At 40.0% G+C, this 25,208-nt stretch overlaps 1 protein-coding gene across 2 annotated transcripts; it reads right to left on the reverse strand.

The window, feature by feature from the left end:
• Positions 1-812: 812 nt before the first annotated feature.
• On the reverse strand, positions 813-23,946 carry wu:fi04e12 (desmoplakin-B). Of its 2 annotated transcripts, none has more exons than XM_017494269.2 (24): positions 23,610-23,946; positions 22,142-22,235; positions 21,897-22,030; positions 19,534-19,684; positions 17,894-18,019; positions 17,311-17,370; positions 15,108-15,275; positions 14,891-14,995; positions 14,693-14,788; positions 12,919-13,044; positions 12,670-12,822; positions 12,416-12,570; positions 12,200-12,326; positions 11,384-11,570; positions 11,004-11,221; positions 10,657-10,835; positions 10,429-10,567; positions 10,168-10,343; positions 9,604-9,766; positions 8,802-8,885; positions 8,585-8,692; positions 8,400-8,498; positions 6,469-8,295; positions 813-5,422 (listed from the first exon to the last, which is right to left on the reverse strand). In XM_017494269.2, exons 1-24 carry the CDS (start codon positions 23,780-23,782, stop codon positions 2,204-2,206), a joined length of 8,067 nt encoding a protein of 2,688 aa, XP_017349758.1. In that variant the 5' UTR covers positions 23,783-23,946; the 3' UTR covers positions 813-2,203. The 2 variants fall into 2 exon arrangements, with proteins under 2 accessions (XP_017349758.1, XP_017349765.1); XM_017494276.3 differs by having other exon boundaries at positions 7,798-8,295; positions 23,610-23,944.
• Positions 23,947-25,208: the final 1,262 nt, after the last annotated feature.

Here is a 25,208-nt window from a genome sequence, read left to right on the forward strand (position 1 = left end):
AACCTAACATGGTGAACAAATTATATTATAGAATTCAGGCAATTTTACTGGGGTTATCTCATACAGTGTAGCAAGTAATAATCTGGAAAGACCTTTGTAATATCACAGTTTAAAACTGGATTTAAAGAGAAGCAAATCAGTAAATGAATCACATGAAAATGAATAAATAAATTAAAATATAGAAATAGTTTCTGAAATACTCAATTCAGCACATCTGGCACCAGCACCATGCCGGGGTTACTGCGATCACATCTTTCCCCATTCTGATTTTTTATGTAAACATTAATTAAAGATTTTGACCAGTATCTGCATGATTTTATGCATTTCAAAGCTGCTACATAATTGGCTATTTGGATAAGCAGACAGTGAGTGCTTTTTAAATGTCTAAATATGTGAAGCTTTATGAGGATTGGTAGAATCTGAACAGGTAAGAGCATGCTCATTGGGAAGACAGTGGATTTGGTACAATTTATAGACTAATTGGAAACTTGGAGTATTTTCCTAATGGTCTGGACAGTCTCTTGTAGTGAGGAAATTATCTGCATAGTGGCTGATGATATGGTATCTACTTGGCTACCACTGATGTCTAAATTCTGGTGTAATCGTGCGGGTAATGGTTCAATAAAAATGGAAACCATATGAATGAGGAGAGCAGGTATACCTGGTGCCTGTGTGTAATCTGAAACTTTGTGATATTAGTTTGTTAGTATTAACTGTGGCCTTCGATGAAGTGTAAATTATCTTAATCTACTTATTTGTTTAATGTGGCAAATTTGATGTTAAAGATTTTTTAAATTATGATTCACGTCAAATGTGGTAGTGAACTTTTATTTCAAGACATCAAATCAGTTAACAACTTTGTTAAAAAGATAGTGGACATTGGACAAATGCTTAAACAAATGTTAGATTTATATGAGGAGAAATGTAAAGTCATTTCAAATTAACTAAATGGAAGCAATTAATGGTATTATTATAACATTCTCAATTCCCGGTCTGAGCTGACATCACAGCATCCTTGTGAATGATAATTATTCACACCACTCCAACAAATACAAATTCTTGTGATTTTCAATCATCCAAAAAGACACACTTTCACATCTCTATAGTAATATAATCCTACATGATATGTAACTGCCTTAATAGTTTATCAAACAAAATATTTTTTTTAAAAACTGACGATACTGATATTTGCATGAAAGAGAAGGTGCTTGGTATAAAAATGTCAACATTTAAAATACTTTTGGAAGTATTAAAGCTGCAGAATCTAACTTTCTTTGGTTAAAAATGAACAAAAATTTATTGAGCAAGTACATAAAAAAAAAAAAAAAAAATCAGTGTTCAAAATGGTCTCCTTGCCTTACTCCTATTCGCAACAGTAAGCTTAAAATAATGATTTATAATTGGAGCGGTCAGGTCGGATTTTGCAGAAAATGTCAGTTGACGTCATTCATCTTTGTATGGTTACGTCACATACGTAAACAGAAAGAAGAAGAGCCAGCTACTATATCGCGTGTCTGGGTGCTAAGGATAATGGAGTGTTTGTAGCTTGTTATTACAACAGTTGCTTAGAATTTAAACTCGTCATCTAGATGGCTGCTTTTAATCTAGATAGTTCTAAACGGCAATCATTGTTGACATCTGGGGAATCAGCTGTCAAAACCAAGAAACCTCGAATTGCCGAGAGCCTGCAGTCAAAAAGGGAAAATGACAGAGCCCGCGCTAAAATGAGAATAAATATCGGCATGGCCTTTCAGAGGTGGTGACAACTCTGAGCAACAACCGACAACAACCTCTACTCCAAGAAAACCGTATCCTCCACCACCTGTCGTCAAGTATTAGAGCTAATATGCAACCCATACGAATACATCAAACATTCAGATTCATCCGCTTAAAGGGGGAGTGCCAAAGCACAACCCACGTTTTTAAAAAAAAACAAACAAACAAACAAAAAAAAACACCACCCTCCCCACGTAACTTGCAATTTTATATTCCAAACAGAGATGGCGATAGAGAGGCAAAAGTTCAGTACTGTAGCTTTAAGCAAAAATAAGAACTTGGTGTCTTCAACGTTATTTGCCGTTTAGAATTTAACATTTAGCCATCAACTCATAGGTCATCAAACCGTTAATATATTTATACTTTTCTACGTTAAATACCCTTTGGGCTATATTTTCATCAAACTTACTCTCCAAATAAACAGAGCCTATGATAGAGACCTGCTGCTGAAAGAGGTGCTACTGTAGCTGAAACTGCTGTATCTGGAGCCAGATGAGTTGGAATAAGTTTGATCCATGCTGCCTCTGCGGGATCCAGTCCTAGACCCTGGAGCAGAGCTTGGGTTTGAATTGTAAGGGCTGCTGATACCACGTGACGATGTAGAGGCTGCAGGAAGCATGCGTACTCCTGTTTTATCTTCCAACATACAGGCGTCCATAGCCTCCTTGTATGTGATCCTCAGCTTTGTCTTGGGGCAAGTCAGCATCTTGGGGTGGTGACGAGTGTCCAGGAGCTTCTGTGATGCTCTTCCATCCAACCAACCCAATTTTACAGCCTCATCAACCATCCGTCTACGGCCGAGCTCTGGATCAAAGAGGCCTCCTGTTAAAAACTGGAACTCAAGGAAACGCTGTCCAGCCTCAAACGGTAACCATTTTTCTCTCACCGCCTCAGCTGCTGACAACTTTTTCTTGGTCTTTACATCCTCAAAGCCAATGTAGGCCTTCTGTGCAGGTTTCAGCCGATTAGCCATGCCATCATCAATTATGCCATTGCGAGTAGCTTCTTGAATGGAGATACGGCGGCCATTTTCTGGGTTTACAATACCACCAGTGCAGGCTTGTGCCTCCAACAGTCGCTGTGCCGTAATAGAGTCTACAAGGCCATGCGTCATTGCTTTATATATGCTGATCTTTTCGGACTTCTCGGTGTCAAAAATGGCCCCAATTGGACTCTGCTCATCTGTCAACTCTTCAGGTGACGTCAGACTAATTGACATGCTGGCAATGCGCTTCAAGGTGTCTGGTGAAGAGGGAGTTTGCAAGGGAGCACTTCCAACAGAGGTCATGATTTCTCTTTTGACTGTCTGGGATGACACCAAGGTTAAGAATGAGGAAGAGCCGAGGGGCTTGTTCATGGCTACGATGTCAACAAACTGTGTAAGAGTAATATTCCCAGAGCGATACTCATGCAAGTTGTCTTCACTGATTACACCTTTATCAAGTAGTTCTTTCAAGTCATACTGAAGGCCTGTTTTCCTATCACGGATGACGAGTTTACTTGTACCATCTGAGGCAGTGATGGTTATCTCCTCCCACTCACTTTCCTGCTTGGAAAGCTCCATGTAAGTTTCATCGTCAATCAACCCCTTCTGATAGGCTTCATGTACTGTCATTTCCTTATTGGTGTCTGGATCTACAATTACAACCCTTGTCTTCCTTGTTGTGTTCTTTTGTGTTGATATCTTGCTCTTATCATGAAGTGGCAGAAGCACAAGGCCAGTTTTATCATCTGTGATACAACGACTCTTCAACTGTAGATAGGTGAGATTGTCCTGAGTGTTAGGATCAAAAAATCCCTTTGTGTCATCTCCCTCATCTTTTAGAATCCGATTCATCTCTTCACCAAAGTAACCTCTCTTATAGGCAACATCCACATCGATTCTGTGACTTTGTTTGGGATCAATGATGCCACCACTGGCTATCTGAGCCTCCAGTAGGCGAATGCCATGGCCTTTTTCAATCAGACCTCTCTCAATTGCCTGGAAAAGGGAGATGATCTTTTCAGTACCAGGATCTTTATATCCAGTGACGGCTCTCTCAGCCGAAAGGAGCTTATCTTTGAACTCTACACCAACCAGACCTTTCTTACAAGCCTCCTCCACTGTGTAGTACTGGTTGTTGATAGGGTCAATTATGAAGCCTGAAGCTGCTTGAGCCTCCAGAAGCTCCAGTGTGGTGCCAGGCCGTAGGAGTCCTTCTTTCATTGCTTGGTAGATAGGCAGAATGCGTGTGTCAGAATGATCATAGACTCCAGCAATGCAGGTAGATCCCTGCAGATAGGCTCTAAGTCTGTGCTCAATGTCGTGGCTAGTCAGTTTGCCTTCTCTTAGCTGATCAATGTCAGAAGGCTCCAACAAGTTGGCTTCGACCAGATGCGACAGAGGAACCTTTTCCCGTAAACCCTGTACAGTCATGGGTGCCAGGGGGGCTGGTAGCATGAGCAAGCCTGTGTTCGGGTCAGCTTTGCATTGCCTCTTCAGGCTGACGTAGCTAGTACTCAGATTTGTCCCAGGGTCAACATAACAGTTTGGTTTTGCATTCAGGGCTTGATAAAGATTCTCATCAATTAGACTACGGTCCCTGGCAATATTCTTAGGGAGGTATACGCTAAGGACAGGATCAAGAATTCCTCCTGCAGCCTCCTGCGCCTGCAGCAGACGCAGAGCTGTATCTTGATCTATCAATCCCTTTCTCATGGCTTGACTGGCTGACAGAAGTTTGGTTGTGTTTGAATCTCTAAACCCTATGCAAGCAGCCTCTGCAGTCAGCAGTTGCTTTTTATCCCCTTCATCCACAAGTCCATTAAGACAAGCCTCTTCCACGGTCATCTTTAAATTTGCTCTGGGATCAATTATATGTCCTGTTGCTGCTTGAGCCTCCAACAGTTTCACTGCGCTTTCTGTTGATATCAGCTTATCTTTTTTGGCCTCTGTGACTGTTAACTTCCCAGTGGGTCCAGCTAGTCCTGCAATGGCTCCTGTGCCCTTGAGATTCAGCTTGATATTAACAGCCACATCCTGAACAGTCTGGTGGCCCGTTAGCAAGTGGCCCAGTGTTTTTTTGTCCAGAACACCACAGTCATGTAGCTGTTGGGCTGTGACTTTTTTGCGGACACCATCAAAGACCAGAGTGGAGGGATCAACAATTGTGCCAGGATAATCTGTCTGTGTATATGTGTTTACTGCATTTGCTTTCTGTCTTAGTCTCAGAACTTCATCTTGCAAAGAATCTCTGAGTGTAACTAGGTCACTGCGCTCCTGCTCCAATCCCTGCAGTTGAAGCTTATAGCGCTCTTCAACTTCTTTCAGTTGGGCCTGCAGCTGCTCCATACGTGTTCTCAACGAGGTACATTCTCCTTCTAGCGCCATGCGCACTGTGACATGCTGCTGCACATTCTCATCCTGGCTTTGACGTTGCTTTTTCCAGATGCCAAACTCATTCCTGAGCCTCTCGTTCTCTTCCTGAAGCTGTTTTTTAAGGCGCAGTTCTGACTCTAGTGACAGTCTGGTGATTTTAAGATCTCCCTCAGCTTTTTGCATATGGGTCATATTTTCTTCTAGGGTTTTTAACTTCTTGATGAGGGCATCTCGTTCTTGTTGTAATTCAGTGCACTGAGACTGGGAAGACTGGATCAAGCTTGACATCTGATTAGAAAGAGAGATAGAGAAAGAGAGAGAGAGAGAAATATGTTAACAACCAATTCAAACTACGAAAGACCATAAGGGTTCAAATCTTAGATATTCTAAAAGCACAAGTGGATGCAATTAAAAATGAAAAAAGCAAGAAAATTATTCATGAGTAGTTTAAATCAGTCCGTACAGGATTTTCCGATTTTTTTGTGATTGTTGCGACCAAGAATGCTTGATTTTGCGGCAGCTTTTTTCAAAATTTGCAAGGCATTTTCCTGAGTTTTTTGTAGAAAACTGCACAAATTGACAAAATTGCAAGTGCAAAACAATTTAGTGCAACATCTTTTGTGTTTGCTGGTAAATGAGACTTTTTTAAGCTATACTCGTGTACAACATGCATGATCCAAAGAGGGCTTTGAATGAACGTGCGTCGTGATGTCACATTCGTGCGTCTTGGCCCAAATCTGTGGAAATTTTGAAACATTTGCACGCTCCTCTGAATATTGTGAACTTTGCTTGATTTTGCATGAATTTCTTCAAATCACAAAATCCTGGAGGGACTGCCTAAAATCATTTAATATGAAACAGAGAATCTAATGATAGTTATTTTATTATTGCTGAGTGCCTGTCCAGCTGGTCAGTTGATTCACTGTATGTAACTTTAGAAGTGTTCAGATATAATCATACTACCAAAATCCAAAAGTCCCAGAGGCAAACAAGGCAATGTGTATACGTTTTGGAGAATATCTAACAGAGTAATGACTTGAGAACGACTTGATTAGTGATTGAGTGGCAATGATCAAAACACCATAAATTGAACACACAAAGCAGCCAATAAAGCACACAGCCTGAGGATTCCACGAGAATAAGTGCCTTCCATGGGAATAAGTGTCAGTCTCAGGTGTAGAAATAGACCATGAAATGAAAATTTGAGTACAAAAGGCCATCTGCAGAAGGTGAAGAGATTGAAAAGCATGAAGCAAGATGGAAACGCTCCTACATAATGTCTGAGTAGAACTACAGTCTATGATAGTCCCAGACATTCTACAGTTGATTAGTACCTCACTGGCTTGCTTTTGGATATTCTGTATCTCCGACTGAAGCTTCTCTCTCTCCCGTGAGAGCTGTTGGATAAGTTTGTCATGCTCTATACGGGTACATTGGCTTTTTTGGAGCTGTTGCTGAAGTGCTGTAATCTGGGTGCTCATCTCATCATCCTCCTGTTGTCTGCCTTGCAGCAGTTTGTCATGCTCTAGCCGCACAGCTCGTAACTCCTCCTCCAGGCTGAGGCGCTCTTTGGTGAGTGCCTCTGTGAGTTTCTTCATGCGCTCTGTATCAGAAATGGTCTCGTTCAGTGCTTTGGTTTTCTCTTCCATACTTCGGTGCAGGGCTTGAAAGCGCTGATTGGCCTCACACACCCGGCCTTGCTCCTGCACCAGCTGAAACCTTAAAGCTTTCATTTCAGCTTCCAGTGTAGCTAGACGCTGAGCGGAGGTACCACACTCCTTCAGGTTACGGTCAAGAGCCTCCTGTAGCTTCTTGCGCTCTTCTTCTGATTTTCTGGCCTCTGTGCTAGCCTCCTCCTGACTCTTTTGCAAAGTGGTGATGGTGGAGATGTACTCACGCATAGCCTGGTTGGTCTTCTCGAGCTGAGCTTCTGTCTTCCTGCGCTTGGCAGCCTCCTCTTGGGCTACATTTATTTGCTGATTCAGCTGCCCATCCAGTTGTTTTAGCTCCTCCTGGAGCTCTTGAACCCTTGCTTGAAGGTGTGCAATATTCCGTTCTGCCCGGTTTCGCTCATTGCCCTGGGTTTCCACCTCCACACGGAGGATGCTTAGCTCTTGGTGTGAAGAACGAAGTCTGATTAGTTCCTGACTACAAGTTGTATGTTTAGCATGGAGGTCTGCTAGCTCCTTCTGCAGATGGCCAATCTCTGCCTCGAGTGCTCTCGACTTGTGCAACTCATCATCAAGTGACTGTGTGAGGCTGGAGATCTGATTGGTCTTCTCCTGCAGAGACTTTGTATTGTGTGCTTGAACTTCCTTCCACATGCTCTCTTCCGCACTCTGCTGACTAAGAAGGAGCTGTATCTGAGCCTCCAATTCACTCTTTTTTCTGGCTTCCTCTGTGCCTGCTGTGATCTGTTGCTGCAGCATTGCCTCTGCATGTCTTCTTTGAGCCTGTTCCTCACTGAGGGTGAGCTGCAGTCTCCTCAACTCTTCCTGCAAGCTCTTGCGTTCCCCCTCTACCCTTTTACATTCCATCTGCATGGACAAGGAGTCATCCTTCTGCTGTTGCGAGAGCTTCTGTATGTTTGTTTGTGTTACCAGGATCTGGGACTCATAGGTCTGTTTGACCTCTCTCATTTCAGTGCTGTGCTGCTGCCTTACCTTAGCCAGCTCCACCTGTGTCTGTTTCAGGTTCTGAGACTCCTCCTCCAACAGTCTCCGCATACGCTCAATCTCCCGTGTCCGATCCGACACCGTCTTCTCCAATTCGATTTTGGCCCAGTTGGCCCCCTCTAACTCCTTTAGCCTTTTCCGCATGGCCTCCTCATATTCTTCTTGTTGACTGCTATACCTTTCCTCCACAATTTTTCTGTTTCTCTTCTCCTCCTCCACAAGTAGTTTGAGACACCGCAGCTCCTCCATGAGCTCTTGTAGGCGGTTCTGAGAGGAACTTAGGTTCACCTGTGCTGTGCTACACTGTAGAGCCTGGCTTCTCTTCACCTCCTCCAGGGAAAGGAGGTGCTCCTGAGACTCATTCAGCTTAAGCTGGTACCGTGAGAGTGCCTCACGCAGTGAAACATTCTTAGCATCACGGTCCTCTATGTCAGCTCTCAGAAGCCTTAGCTCCTCTTCAAGCAAATCTATCTTGGTGTTCCGCATCTATGAATAAATCACAGGAGAACACATCTAATAAGGATCAGAGATCAACAACAACAAATTATATGAGCACGTTCAATAATAAAAATTAAGTACACCTTATGTACCTTAAGCTCTTCTAAGTTCTTCAATGAATCTCCAAGAGACTTGCAATAATCACTTGAATGTGTAAGTAGCTCTAAATAGCGACTATGCAAAGAGGAAATCTGAAACACAAAAATAAAATAAGGAACCTGAACTAGAGACAAAATATGAGTTCATTCCTAATGAATATTTATTTAATATTTTGTACCTCCTGCATCACAACTGTAGTTGGAGACTGCAGCATGGTTTTCTTTATAGGAATGTTGAGTAGAGTTTCTAGACCAGCACTGTAAGATGTCAACCCAAGCTCATAGTCCTACATATTAATACGTTTTTAAAAAAGTATTATTTTTGTGTTGGACTTAAAACGGCATTAAAATAACATTTGTTAAAAAGAACATGACAGCATCTCTACATCATTATACCTTGATGGTATTAACACACGTGTCACCGTCTCTTTGTACAGCCTCCACAGTCTCCCGCTTTCCTGTTATCTCAGAATTCAGTGCCTAAGGATTATAAATACAGTCACCACATAAAATGAATTGAATCACTGTTGAACAGGAATATTCCTTATAATTAATTATAGTGTGAGGACGTTTATTAATTGATTGAGAAGAAATACAGCACTGAAGCATGTCTAGCTTCACTTGTGGGCTTTGCAAGCAGTGAAGCATATTAATTTTAATAACTTTAATTCAAGTAGCTTTACAATTCTTTAGCAACACTGTACTAGAGTAGTGATTACTTCATATTTCATATTATTACCATCCATGATATATACTTTTAAACCACTAAATAATGTATTTATTGATGATGATGATAAATGAAACAATGTTAATGTGTCAGTTCTCTCTGATTGTCAAATAAAATCATCATTTATCATTAATTGCATACAGTATTTTAAGGTAGTGTTCATTTATTTGATGTTAATTATGAGATGTTTTCTCATCAACACAGCAATTTGTTTAGTAGAGAATTTAATATTTTTGAAAAAGTAATCATGCCACTTTTCTATTTTAGGGGTTAATGCAAACTCAATGCTACGTCAGTACTTACAGACAACAAGACACATTTTTGTTTATTGTGTTCTGTAATCAACACGATGACAACAAACTTTGCTGTCAAGATAAATTACTTGTGTAATTTCCTGTAGCTGAGCTGCATTTTTTTGTACAGTAACTTGTAGTCTAGATAACTACATTTTTTAAATAAAGAAAGTCGTACCTTCTGTTGGTTAAGGAGTTTGTTGAGGGCTGTGATGTCATCGGTCCTGACTGTCAGCTGAGCATCTATACGACTTTTTGTGTCATTAAGCCAGGCACTGAGAGCAGAGCTCGAAATCAGATAATGATTTAGCTGCTGTAGGTATGTATCCAATTCCCTAGACCTAAGAGAGGAAGAATTTACAGAGGCATAAGTAAAAAAAATTCTCTCTCACACACACACACACACACACACACAGTATCTCACAAAAGTGAGTACACCCCTCACATTTTTGTAAATATTTGATTACATCTTTTCATGTAACAACACTGAAGAAGTGGTTTAAACATTAATGGCTGTGTTGAGTTATTTTGAGGGGACAGCAAATTTACACTGTTACACAAGCTGTACACTCACTACTTTACATTGTAGCAAAGTGTCATTTCTTCAGTGTTGTCACATGAAAAGATATAATCAAATATATAGAAAAATGTGAGGGGTGTACTCACTTTTGTGAGATACTGTAATATATATGCACACAAATGTTTAAAAAACAAAGAAAAAAAAAGAAAAGGATCATCTTGCCTGCTGTTAAACTGCGTCTGAATGCGCTTCCAACGGTCAGATAGCTGCTTTACATGCTCACTGTATAGGCATAGGTCAACATCACACCTTTGCTCATTGCACTGGCGAACCTTAATTAACTCTTCCTCCAGTGAACGGAATAGACCCTCCTTCTGATCTACCTCAGACCGCATAACCTGAAAGGCATAACAAAAAGCATATCCATCTATTATTTAACCATGAACATCATAATAATACTCATCAAGGTTAAATCAGTAGTACCCTAAGATCGCTCTGGTACTCTTGGACTTCGTCTGGGTCCAGTGACGTTGTCTCTCTCTCAGTGAGTCGAGCTTCATAAACCTTCACCACATCCTCTGCCTGCAGCAGGGCCTGAAGCAAAGACTTCAGAGCCTTCAACCTGAAGAAAAGAGAGTGTAGGAGTTTGACAGAAAAAGACAAAAACATGCCTTTTTGTGTTTAAAACCAGGTCTTCTGAATGTTTTCTACCTTAGCAGATAAGTGGCAGAATGAGACCCCAGCCTGTCCAGTCTCTCGTTGATGAGGTTGAGTTGGCTGTGTAGAAACTGAGCTTTATCAGTGTCTTTCATACCCTCTACTTCGGTGAGCACTTGTTCTTTTAGCCTCTGGAACTCTCCTCTCAGTGACTCCACATCCTTCACCACTACCTACATACATCATGATGACAAAATAGGTACAGATGTTCTTGAGCATATTTTTGTTTGCTCTTGGGCTGCTTTCAATATGAATCTGCCATGTTGACTGTGTGTGCACATGTCATGTATCTGTGCTTTATACCATGTAAGGAGATCAGGGACTACGAGTGTTGCTTTTACCTGTGTGCCAGTGATAAGACTGGTGCATTGTGCTGGCGCTCCCTGTCCCACTGGGATGTGCTGGTGTCTACCAAGTGCAGACTCCATGGATTCCAGCTTCAGTTGCAGGGCATGCAACTCACTGAGCACGTTTACACCAGATGAAACCTTAGCACCCTGGAAAACTGTCGAAGATGTCGCCTTCACTGAACTGTCTACAACCACCTCCTGCTGGCCGGCTGAAAAACAAAGGTTTTTGAAAATGAAGCAAAATGTGTAGGTGTATGTGTGTGAGGCGAATCAGTCTGGTCAATCCGCTTGATTTACACATGCACGTGTGCGCAGGTTAGGCTGAAGACAACGGTTACACATGGAAAAGCATTACATGTGTATGTACTCACTGTAGGCTGGGAGCTGTACAATCAGCTGATCATAGTGTTTCTGGGCTCCAGTATACTGGCTCTCAATGGCTCTTTTGTCCTCCTCTACAAACATCTCAGAACCCAAGCAGTTTCTCTGGTACTCTTGATAGTGAGACTCCAAGCTCTTCATGATGCTGCGGTACTCCTCTGGACGCATTTGAGCCAACTACACACACACACACACACACACACACACAAACAAACACATAGATTAGGACATTACAGAGTGGGTAAAGAAATTAACTGGTATTGAGAGGGTAGGTTGTTTTGTTCTGGGCTGCAATAATAAATAACCGATAAGAGGAAATTGGTAGTCTGTCCGAAAAAGCAACACACATCTCAAAATCTAAAAACAACCCACAATTGCCATACACTGGCTGTATACCAACAAAGGTGTGTCTTCAAGTCATATAGATAAGTACTTACTCTTTTTAAAAGGTCAAGTATTATTTTATTTTATTTAATTTTAAAAAGCTTTTCTCCTTACCGTGTCATAGACCCTTCCTCTTATCCCCTCCTCAAACCTCCTTACTCACACTCACAAAATAAAAATCATCAAAATGGTGTTCAAAAAGCTGGAAACTCATTACAGGTTGCCTCTCGAAAACAATACTTTATAGATTAGTATGCAAGTAAAAAGTTCAAGTTCAAGGACATTCACAAAACTACAAGCTGAACCCGAAAGTTATGTTTGATGCACGTTGCAATACAGATCCCATGTGTAATGTATTATTAATATTAACTGTTATGCAGATTAATATACGTGTGTGTGTGCGCGCGCAAGTATTGAGTCACCATGGTGATTGTGAGAGAGTTGATGCGGCTGATGTCATGCAGGCAGTACTGCCAGGAGATGAGGCTTTTTATATTGATGAAGAGCTGGTTCCACAAAGACTGAAGGGCCTCGTAATACTGCTCATTCCTGCAATTCAAGACAAGTACACTCATGCATCACATGTTATAGGATCGTGGGATTTTCTGATGCATGTCTGATGCATGTACGTTTCATACTTGTTGGCAAGGCTGATGGACAGCGGGTTAGGTGGTGGAACTATCAGGCAGACGGAAGGCACCTCCATATCCAGTCCTCCAGGTCCAGTTACAAGCCATTTACTGCGCTCCGTGTTATCCTTTAGAATGCCCAGATCACCCTTACAGATCACTTTCTGCTCAGAAAGACAGAAAGAGCGGAAGAAATGGAAATGAGTTTGAAAGACAATACATAGGATGTACATACGTACAGGATGTTCATGAGCATGTGTTACCTGATCCTGTCTGAAGTCACACAATGCCTGTACTTTAACAGGGCTGTTACTCTTCTCCTCTGGGTTTCTTGGTCGGAGTCTCACAATGCTCTTAGACTTATTGACCAGCTGCTGGACGTGTTGCTTGTGCTCCATAAGATGCGCCTGCTCTTTCTGATGACACAAACATAACAATATCGAACATTTGAGCAGTTGTCTAGGGTAAAATCTTAGATGTGTGTTGTGTGTGTGCGCACACATGTGCGTTACCTCTAGGCTTTTAAGCAGTTCTTGTAAATTCGGCAGGGGCGTCATTTTGTCACAGGTGAATTTCTTGCGGATGACCTCATGCTGTTGCTGTAGTTTGCTATACGTTTCATTTGCTTCTATGAAGAACTGAATATAGTTGGGTTGTGGGTTACTGTATACATGAGTAATAACATTTTTAAAAATGACATCTAAAAAAACTTTTATACTGAAATATTTAAATAGGATTTTTCATCCAAATTTGACATTATTTACCAACTGTTTGCGACACTTCGTAATTAAACTAGTCGTGTACAGTACTGTGCAAAGGTCTTAGGCACATGCAAAGAAATGCTGTAGAGCAAAGATGCCTTCAAAAATAATGAAATTAATAAATAAATAAATTTAATGCTACAAAAGAGCAGAAAACAGTAATAAATGAAACAAGGCAATATTTGGTGTGATGACCCTTTTCTTCCAAAAAAAAAAAAAAAAAAAAAAAGATTTAGTGCAGTTTTATAAGGAAATGTGCAAGATTTATGGAGCATCTTGCAGAATCAGCCACGGTTCTTCTGGAGACTTTGACCTTCACTTGTTATTTTTGCAGCAAAATCCAGAAGCCTTCATTATATTTGTCTGAAAAGTGTCTCTTACCACTTAATATGTTGCTTTCTTTACTGACATACAAACATTTTTCTGTAACATTTAATTTTGTCCTGGAAAACTAATGTTTGGGAATTTAAAAGGTTTTTGTACTGACTCGATAATGTAGAAGTAATAAAATAAAAATCTATAACAAAGTTTGTAATAAATAAAATAGGATGCCTAACTCGTAAACTCATGATCACCAATGCAAGCTGGTGAGCATGTGGATAAATGAACACCTTTTAGAGGAGATATTGTTCACTACACTGATTTTTTGGGCTGGCCCACTTGACAAGGACTGACTGTAACATGACCCATTACCTAAAATGAGTGACACCCTGGCCTTCAGGGTGTCAAACTTAACAATAATACACAAAAACCATCTCTTAACACTCTAATACAATAATACAATGTTTCCCATTTAATGGACATTGCATTCTGCAGATCATCATTAATAGTACAATTATGTATAGAGTCCTTTTCAATAACCTGAAGGTGCTTTACAATAACTATAGACTGAAATGTTCTACAGTTGAAGTGCTTGGAAAAAACAGGCATGTTTTCCAGTATGTGTTGGAGACTGTAGTCGGTTACATTTGATAAGTCAGTTTTTTATTTTGTTTGTTGTATTTCTTTTAAATGAATTCAAATGATAAAATATCAATAGTGCATAGTTATTATTGTTTTAATGGTGCTTTTGAGAGTTTGTAGGCTATTTAAATATTCCTGGTTGGGGAACACCAAATATTATTCACATCCTGTAAAATATTAAGTCCTATAAAGCCCTGGTGTATCCAACAAAACCAACAGATCTTCAATGAACATTCTCTTTGTGTATTATTTAAAATTAGGCGTGAATCATTTACATTTTTACATTTACGGCATTTTGGCAGACACCCTTATCCAGAGCGACTACCCAACAGTGGTAGCTTTGCAGTGCTGGGGCTTGAACTCCTGACCTTCTGATCAGTAACCCAGAGCCTTTAACCACCGAGCCAGAACTGTATCAGGAGTGTATTGTCTACATATACAGGGAACATGGGCTTATTTCAGTCCCCCATGGTCTTAAAGCAAAACAAAACACTTCCATGAGGAGAAAAAGGCTAACTGTTAATTGGTTATATCCTTGGTGCAAATGGAGCTTGAGTTTTACCTGACTGTAAGCTGCATTCTCTTTTAGATGTACATGAATGCATTTGGTGATTTGGAGAAGCCAACTCCACTGGGTCTGAAGAGTCTCCATGTAAGCCTAGAGAATACAAGGGCTGAATGTTTAGGGAGGACATGTGCACCTGTATAAGCAAATTATCCTGTGCAAAAAAGAAAGAAAGAAAGAAAAACAAGCACTTACCTCGATTTTGTCTGATGCAGGGTGGTTGTTTACCAGTAGGTTGTCCACTTTCATTTTCAGTTTATTCAAATGTTTCTCTTTCTCCTCCAAATCACTCATCAACCTCTGATTTAAAAAAAAAAGAAAAAAAAAAAAAAAGTGACCAGAAACAATGGTCATGTTTTTATCACCCTGTGTGTGTGTATGTGTGTATGTATGGCTGCTTGTACAGTCTTACTGAGTAGCTCTCTTGTTTCTTGGGGATGTAGACATCAATGTTTTTGTTGCCCCAGTCAAACATCAGTTCCTCCTCTTCTCGATCATTGACCCACATGATCTCTCCTGTGATCTCACCAATGATGTTCTGAAGCTCTTGTAAGTGAGCACCGCGTTCAAACGACAGTTTCTGCAAATATGGGGAAAAATATCTTTTCTGGCATCCTGAAGACTATGCTCTTAGATTGCGTGTTCCATTTTAAATCGATCCGAAGTACATGATCGTTCTATTAAATATGATTATGATTGCACACAATCTGCAGTGCTTTGAAAAAGTATTTGCCTCCAAAGACAACAGAAAATACAGTTTTTAAAATGATAATTTTTTTATTTATTGAAGGAAAAATGGTATCCAACACCAACGAGCTCTGTGTGGAAAAAGTAACTGCCTTCTTAGTTACTCAGTCAACCAATTAACAAAATGTCATTGATAATTGGGTTCAATTAGACTAGACACATCTAGGCTTGATTGCTTCCAGTCAATTCCAGTTCAATTTAAACATCACTTAAATAGAACGTTTCCAGCAATGTAAAGTAGGCTTTAAAGTCTCAACAGGCTGCACACTGTGTGACAATCAAAAGAATGATGGAAAGAGTTACAAAGCCATGTCTAAGCCTTTTGACTCCAATGAACACAGTGAGAGCCATTATCTCCAAAAGGGAAAAAAAATAAAAGACATCTACCAGTGGTTAATCTTCACAGAAGTGGCCAGTCTGCCAAAATTCCATCAAGAGCACATTAATGACTTTAATTTGGAAGTCACAAAAAAGCCCAGAAAAACATCTATGGACCTGCAGGCCTTGTTCGCCTCAGATAAAAGGTCAGCATTCATGATGCCAGCATTAGAAAGAGACTAGGAAAAATGAGATCCATGGGAAAGTTGAGAGTCAAAAATCCACTGCTAACCAAGAGGAACATATTTGTCAAAACCACCTTGGTGATACCCCAGGATTTTTTTTGGGATAATGTTGTGAACTGATAAGTCAAAAGTGAAACATTTGGAAGACATAAGTCTAATTACATATAGTGTAATCATATTAACAGGCAAACATGGTGGTAGTAGTGTGATGTTTTGGGCATGGGGATGCTTTGATGACATGCCATAACTGATGGAACCATGAATTCTCCTCTCTATCAGGTCATCAATCTGTGATCTGAATCTCAAGCACAATTAAGTTATGCAGCAAGACAACAAACCAAAGCACAAGAGCAAATCCACCCCTGAATGGCTCAAAAGAAATAAAATTAAGGTTTTGGAGTGGCCTAGTTAAAGTCCTGACTTGAATGCTTAGAGCATACTCACACTAGGCCCGGTTGTCCTGTACCATGCCCAAGCACGACTGCTCCCCCTCCCCACTCCCCCGCTGACCTGCACTTACATTGCACTTAATGTTCTGAGCCCGAGTACACTTGTCAATTCAATGCGGCTTTTTGTTTTCTCTCGTACAGCACAAAAAAGTCCATCATTGTAACGTTAATTATCTTAAAACATACTTGTTTAGGTTAGCTTTTACTTCACTTTTTAATATTTTTTTGGAACTATTGGTATGTGTGCTGATTTGTATGATTTGTATCTAGATGTGATTGTGTTTATGTAAAGCACCTTGAGAAGCTACTTTTAAAAGACCTAATATATATATATATATATAAAAAGTTTATTATTATGGCTTATTTGGAGTCGTTTGGGGCACAGTGACACTGTTTGGGGGCCAAACGTGCTCAGGCACAGAACGATCTATTCTGCCTCGCACGAGTACACCATTAGACAATACCTTTCATGCTTGAAAGTCCTCCAATGTGGCTGAATTAAAGCAATTCTACAAATAAGTCTGGGCCAAAATTCCTCCAAAGCAATTTGCTCTCCAGTTATCAGAAGTGTTTGGTTGCAGTTGTTGAAACTAAAGGTGGCAGAACCAGTTATAAGGTTTTGGAGGGTGAGTACTTGTTCACACGAGTGATATAGGTGTTGCATAACCCATTTCCTTCAATAAATGAAAATCATTTAAAAACTGTGTTTGGTGTTTCCTAATTGTGTATGAGAATATGAAACTGTGGCAAAAATAAAGGAAATCAGCAAATACTTTTTCATGGAACCGTGTGACCCGAAATCTGTGGAAATGGACATTTGGTTAGCTACGCAACTTTGTGACTATTTAGTGCCTACCTGTAGGCTGTCCCACTCCTGCTCCAGCAAATGCAGGCTGGCCTTGTCTCTTCTCTCTCTCTGTAACAGGGCAAACGTTTTATGTCTTTATTGCACAAGTGTTTTATTGTTTGATTTAACCTAATATGGTCTAGATTTACAGCTCTGTTCTTAAGTGTGTATTTGCATTAGAGTGAGAGACGGTGAAGATTTGTTCAGAGTCTACTCACACTGGCAACGTGACGCCAGAAAACGACAAGAAGTCGTTCATTTTCAATTTGAGATGAGGGATATGTTGGGATTTTTTTAAACTTCAGTTGTGAAAAATTAATTAGCAGCACTGGTAGATCCTGATGCACTGTATGGATACATTTCCCTACGTAGTATTTCTTTTTTAGCAGCAATACAAGTGTGTGCTTTTAATACAGGTTCTGTAGATAGCAATGTCATTTGTATAGCCAGTAAAACCAAAGATAACATTCGAATGATCTGAACAACCTGAGGCCAAAAAACCCCCCAACATGCTAACATTAAACTGAATGTTTTTGTGCGAGTATGCATGCTAATGCATGCCTGTGTGTATATGCGTGTTTAATAAACTTACTAGTTCCTCTTGAGCTCTTTCCACTTCCACACTTCTCTGGATAGAGTTGTGAAATTTGTTGTGATTCATTATCTGCTGATCTATGGCAGCGGGTTCGTCTCCCCATGGCGAGGTCTCTATCAGACGCTACAAAATAAGTGAATTGTGTAAAAAAGTATGAAGAAATCGAAACAACACTCCCTGTTAAAATGTTAAACATAATTGTATGGTTAAAGTATGCTAGCTGCAACTTATCTGCTTAATTATGGGCACTTAAAGAGCAGGGTTTTAAAGCTTCTGTATGTGTTTAACATTAATTCAATTAACTTAATTTGATTTTCTATAAAAGCAGCTCTGAAAATAATTCCATCTGTACCATAAATGACAGAGGTGTATTAATGCACTTGTTCTAATGTTAGGAGACGTTTGCATAACAGTTATGGAAGGGGGTTTGTGCATTTTCTTGTCCTATTTACTTCATGAAGGGGGGGGGGGGGGGGGGGGGGGTCTGGGGGGGGATGGTGAGGGTACAACTGTTTATAGCTGCTATAGTGCATGTGATAACAGGAACTAACATGCCTTGCAGATGTTCCAGAACATTAAATGTATCTATAAATATTTAATAAGTGTGATGTGTCCTTCATTAATAAATTAAAAATTGTAACCATGGGCATGTTGTATAAGTGGAATAACACATTTTGCAGCCATTCTGTTATATATATAAAAAGTAAATAAATAAATTTTAAATCCACTTCGTGCCCAGCTGTATCACACCACCACAGCATGTGTTATTTTCTTTTACCAGTATGAGCAATCATGTGTTATTTATTACATGCCATCGTGCTCTTATACAATCAAACCATAGTGTTTTTCTTACCAATACACATGCTTGTTGTAAAATAGAATAACTTCTTGTAAGATAGAATAACCAGATAAAAGCTATATCTACACAAAGATATATTTTTGGGATATTTAAGACTGTTTGTACAGCCTATATTGCATAGTACTAGATCAGCAGGCAGGTCATGTGACTCTGCCGTAATTCTGTTGGGGGGGGGGGGGGGGGGGGATGAGACGGGAAGAGATTTATTGCATGTTTCCAAGGAAAAGCTTTCTCTCACGCTTCTGTTTGCCTCTCTGTAATGCAAATGATCCAGTTCCCTCTTTTGTAATAAAAAAAAAGGAGTAATTCAAACACCCAAAAGATTTTCACTTTCAGGCCGAGTTACTGTGGTTTGGATACATGCAGTAGAGGGGTGGGTGTATTATTTGCCTAGTGTTTCTCATCCCTGCCTCTATTCTGGGCACACTACTGCTTGGCAGCAGTTTCTCGAAGAAAGACTATACTGCACTGTTGAAAGAGAGAAGACCTTCCACAAAAGAAGGAATAGCCAAATCCTAGATTTACAGTCAGATAGGGTTTTTTTTCTCAACAGGGAGGTGTTGGCAGTGTGCCTACATGGGCTTGAATACAGGCCCCTCTTTATTGTGTGGATGAAGATTCTTTTCATTCATTCTCTGAAGAATGTTGTTTTGCAATTCTGACATGACCCACAAAGAAAGAGGAAGGAAAAGTACTGTGGCTCTCTCCCTATGCCTCCTTTGCTCTTGTCTGAATATGAAAATATAGTGTTTATGACTAACTATGCGTTTGAGTTTACCTTCTGTTGGCCAATCCAGGCAATGGCATCTTGGAGGTTCCTGTCCGCCTCATCCCAGCCCATGCTGCCTCTGCTGCTTCGGCTCTTCCTCTGCAGAGAGCCACCCAGAGCCATGTGTATTGCTCTTAGCTGCTCTGTGCACTCTTCAACACTGGGCACAAAAATGACTGAATCAAAGCAGGGCTAGTATGTATATAGCTCCTCATATTAAAAATGCGATGTTTCCTGAAATCAGGAAATTGACTAGTATACTTAAGCTTAAGAATAAGACCAATGTACAACAGTTCTCTTAAATGAGCAACTATTGAGGTATGCATCTAAGGTGCTTCATTGAAAGTTGGTAGCCCCTTGATGCTTCAATGCTCAGTACTGCAATTAAGTGATTATACAGACAGCTCTTGATCTTTTTTTTTTTTTTTTTTTTTTTTTTTTTTTTAAATCAGATTTAATCAGTAATCAAATAACTCCAGCTATAAGGAAGAACTGCTGACAGAGGAACAGCCACATTCAAGCTCAGTTTCATTTGTACACAAGGAAAGTTGCTGGTATTCAGGTATAAGAATCAGGTTTCTAAGCGTTCCACTCAGATTAAAATCCCCCACATGTATTGCACACCTCTGCTATATCCCTGGTGATCCAGTGGTAAGGATTCAGTGCTCTCACCATCACATCCCAGGCATGATTCCTGGGCAGGGAATGTCGTTTCTACAATTTCACAGTCAATGATAATGACAGTCAACCATGAAACTCCAAGGTTGCCAGCTTTTTCTTCAATAGAGGTGAGAAGGGGGTTTCCAGTAGCACCTGGATAACCATCTTTAAACACGAGTACTTTGGCTTAAGCCCGGGATTGAAAATGCAGACTGAAGTAAAGTTTTTTCCCCCCCTTTTCTGTCAAATGTACTATGATGCAACATAAAAGCAACAGACAATTTAAAAAATGAAAAACAAACAAACAAACAAAATCATGATGACACAGTATATGAAGGAGAATATGGAGAGCACTGAAATAACCATCTAATAGGAGTGTAGTATATTGCCAATTTATTGCTGTATGAATAGTCCTAGTTAATCACATTAAATCATAGAAAATTTGGTTTAATTTTTGTATTGCTTTCCACTCTTCCATTATTATGCATTTTATTAATTGATTTAATTAACTGCATGTAGCCAAGAGGTCCTAAAGCAAGGTAATGAGCTAAAGGTAATCAGGTTGAACATAAATCTTCCCTTTATGTTGTCCTTTATTTCTTCCTCCAGCACAGCTATAGGGTTGGTGTTTTGGTTCAGTGGGGGTTATGTTTAACAGAACACACACCCCTTAGTAAATATACAGTACACAGCAGCTAAAACCAGTCCGTACATGATTTCACAGGAGGTTTCTGTGATTGCTGCAGCCAAAAATGCTTGATTTAGCTGCAGCTTTTTTGAGGTTTTTGTGCTTTTATTTGGCAGAAAACTACTTGAATTGGCAAAATCGCGACTGCATGAAATTGTCTTTTGCAGTGATGTTTGTTGCTAAATGAGACCTTTTAGCTGTACTCATGTTCGGCAGACGTTTATCGAAGAGGGCTTTAGCGGAAAAGCTGCAGAGTTTGCTTGGATGTCCTTGGTACAAGTGATATTACATCCATTATTGTTGTTGAGACTCGAGACTGTAACTTAATAAATGTGGTCCCCCCCCACCCATGTTCACTGTATGTAACATGAATAGTTTACCTCATATTTGCAGCTTACTGTTGTGTCAGTTCTGCTGCATTTAGAGGCCCGTGGCAACAATTATTCAGCATTTAGCTCATGTATTATCTGAACAATGCTGTGTCAAAACCCAGATAAAGCGTTGGAGAATGTTCACAATGCAGGGCAGCTGTCTGCTTGATCTATGCCAGCTGTGCTACCTTTTTTTTTTTTTTTTCCCCCCCTCTCTCCACAGCTTTTCTGCATTCTGGAAATGCTTTGTGTGTGCTTCAGCAAAGTCTCTCTTCCATTTCTTGGACAGAAAATGCAGTTTTAATTGGTCTCATCAGTATAATGTTCTAGAAACCTGTGGCATCCAGCTTTCTCGTTTTAGTAGACTAGCTGCAGCTTTCTCGATCATTCAAGTCACAGTAAAATGCAGAATGCAAGCGACTAGTTTCAAAAAGACTACAGAAAATTTTTAAATAGGAAAATGCAGTAATTAAATCGAAAATCGTCCAAATATTTCTGGAAGGCGCTATATTTGTGAGAATTTATAATATATTGTATGGTGCAAACAGTATGTTCAGGCCTATGTTTATGTATATACAGCATGTGTTTGTGTGGCATTGGTTGTGTCTGTAAATGTATGCACACGTCTGTATGTGTGTGCATGCGTATCTCACGTCATTAGCACACTATCGTTGGGCTGGCCCATGTTCCGAAGATCCACAGCAAGACCTTTGAGCTGTTCAATAAGGTCCCTGGCAGACATCATGCAGTGCTCTGCTTCTACTGCAGCCCTTGCTCTATCTGTGTCCTGCAACACCAACACACGTCAGTTCACCACACACACACACACACACACCCTGTTTTTTAAATAATAAAAAAAATATGAGTGGGGGCAAGTGGAACTGCAGACTACACTCACCGTTTGTAAAATAAACTCCGCTTTATGAAGGAACTCTTGGCATTGGCCCTGTAGTATGGAAGCTCTCTGATGGATGATAACATGAAGGGGAGGTCTAAAGAGAAGAAAGGTTGTAATAAAAAGAAAATTTATTGCTGGATCGTGTTCGGAGAAGCTTGCACAAACATGCATGAACGTACGTAATTATAGCTGTAAGAAAACCCCATCATTACCATTCAGGAGATTCAGCATTTTGGTAAACTTGCACAGTGTCACACAAAGTGCTCAAGGAAAAAAAAAACCAACAACTCTATTTTAAGACTCGCTCAATGCATTTAGAATGCTGTACTGCTTGATGTGCATCCTGGCTGTTATCAAACGTTCTATTTTTGGCCCAGCCTTAATTCCGGTGTGCAAATTCCTCTACACATTGTATAATCCTGAATAATAACTCCGTTTTGCTTTTCCCACAGAATATGAGCTCATACAGCAAAATAGGCTCATGCACACAAAACAAACAATTGCTTTTGTGGTTTAAAAGCAACATGTGTTTAAAACAGTATTTTATGTTATAGAAAACAATGAGACATCACTTCTGATTTTAATTTATAATAAATAAATAAATAAATAAATAAATAAATAAATAAAAGAAGATAAATGTGAATTGTATGTTGTACGTGTCGAGTCCTATTCGAATCTCCTGGTTAAAAATTCACTCCAAAAAGGTATGTTAAAGTGTAACTTCCTCCTCTTAAAACTGATTCATTAACCAGATTCATCTGCCACCATAGAGTTCATGCCTAGGTCATGATTTACAGGAATTGCTGAGGGGGCAGATAATACTGAAGCCAAAACAATTTGCACTCTGTGCACTTTCTGTTTTAAGTCAAAATATCTGCTGCCACATTTTCCAGTCTATAGCACAATTATGCCCTACTTGTAAGAATGTAAATTCAACATATAGACTACAGCACTAACAAATGATGAATAATGAAGCATATATGAATATAAAGAATTAACCATGAAACAGTGCATGAACATGAAAGACCAGCTGCAAAGTCATCTGTAAAATGCTATTATAAAAGGTAAATTATTAATCGAGCAATCATATAGATAGATAGATCATTCACTTTTTGACCGCCATGAGATGATTCATTGTTGTGAACTGGTAAGAAAACACCACCAGCACCTGGTGAGATAAAAGCCCTGAAACTAAATACAGAGGTTAGAGAACATAGGCTTTATTATGGACTGGACTTGGGTCACAATTTAAACACTTGCAAAAGACTAGTGATGAAATAGATGATTAATCTCATTACAGATGTGGGACTCTGTCTTAAATCCAAGGTGGGTGTTTTCATTTCATCAAAGGCTTTGAGCACAGACTACAATGCTCAGTTCCAAGTTCTCCAGAAGAAACTTCCCCATAAGCCACCTCTGTGTGATGACCAAACTACAGTGTTGGCTAAGCTTTGTGAGGAACGCTTACCCCTGTCCTCCCCCCATGGAGCCTTTAGAGAACGTGTAGCCATTGTAGTCCTCTTGATATTCCTGCTCGAATCCATTACCGCCGAACTGATAATTACTGACTGCGACGTCGCTGCGCGAGCCAGTGCGCCGACTGAGAGAGTGCAGCGCGCGCTGCGAGCCGTAAACACTCATAGTTTCATCCGCGGACACGCAGACAACAACAACAACAAAACACCGAGGAATTTAGACCAAACTTAGCTTAAAGAAATACAGCGTCGTACTGACATAAGCGAAAGCGCTGTGACTCTCTGTCGCGACCGCTCCAATCTACTGACTCTACTGACTCCACCGTCAACACGGAAGCGCCTCCCCACACCCGCCTTTTTCCCTACCGCCATGTGTTTTATTCCGGATAGATCTCATTTTCAGTTCTTTTTCTTCTTCATTTGGTTTATTTGCACTTTACATCCAGTCTTACTGCTTATCCAATGATAATCCAATCAATAATCAATAAGTTATTTATATATATATATATATATATATATATATATATATATATATATATATATATATATATATTTTTTTTACTGTGCCGTTATCTTTTTATTGAATTTATTTTCTCGTGATCTCGAGATAACAAAAGTTATTTTCTGTCGGTTACAAAATTTTATTGAAAAAACAAAGCAAAACTTTTTTCTTGTGATCTCATAACAGCAAAAGTTGTTGTCTTCTCTTGATCGCAAGATAACAAAAGTTTTCTTTTGATGGAATGTTCTTGATTTTTTTCTTTTCTTTTCTTGTGATGGCGCACAAACAAAAGACAAATCTCGAAATTACAACTTATCTTTTCTCATGATCTCTTAACAACAAAAAAAATAGTTTTCTCTTATTTTTCCTCGTAGTCACGAAATAACAAATGTTTTCTTTTGATAACAGAACTGTCTGGGAAAAAATATTTTTCTTCTGAACTCATAACTTAATCACATGACTTAATTTTCTTGTGATATCGACAAAACAAAATTTCTTTCCTGGTGATCGCGAATTTTTCTGTGTATTCGACATAATGTTCTTTTTTATTGTTCTGGAGGCAGCAAAACTTTAGCGCAATCCTGCAGTGTTGTGGATGAACAAATTCATTTTTACAATGATCAGGGCCTCACTCAAACCTCAACCCTAGTTCTGTCTGTCAGTGATTGATGACTTCCACATTAGTGTCCCACACTTGAAAAGGAGGCTGTCAGGTCTGCTTTACCTTTATCATCAAAGACAATATAGTGGGGGTCCCCAGTGGTTAGCACATTCACCTCACACCACCAGGGTTGGGGGTTCGATTCCCGACACTGCCCTGTGTGTGTGGAGTTTGCATGTCCTCCCTGTGCTGTGGGGGTTTCCTCCAGGCAGTCCAGTTTCCTCCCCCAGTCCAAACACATGCATGGTAGGCTGACTGGCATGTCCAAAGTGAATGTGTGTGTGAATTTGCCCTGCGATGGATTGGCACCCTGTCCAGGGTGTACCCCGCCCTGTGCCCGATGCTCCCCAGGATAGTCTCCAGGTTCCCCACGACGCTGAACGTGTAATTTCATTGCCAGCCAACTTGAGGGACCGGGACATCTGCATG

This window comes from Ictalurus punctatus, chromosome 2 (assembly GCF_001660625.3).
Source record: "Ictalurus punctatus breed USDA103 chromosome 2, Coco_2.0, whole genome shotgun sequence".
In the NCBI taxonomy this organism is placed as follows: Eukaryota; Metazoa; Chordata; class Actinopteri; order Siluriformes; family Ictaluridae; genus Ictalurus; species Ictalurus punctatus.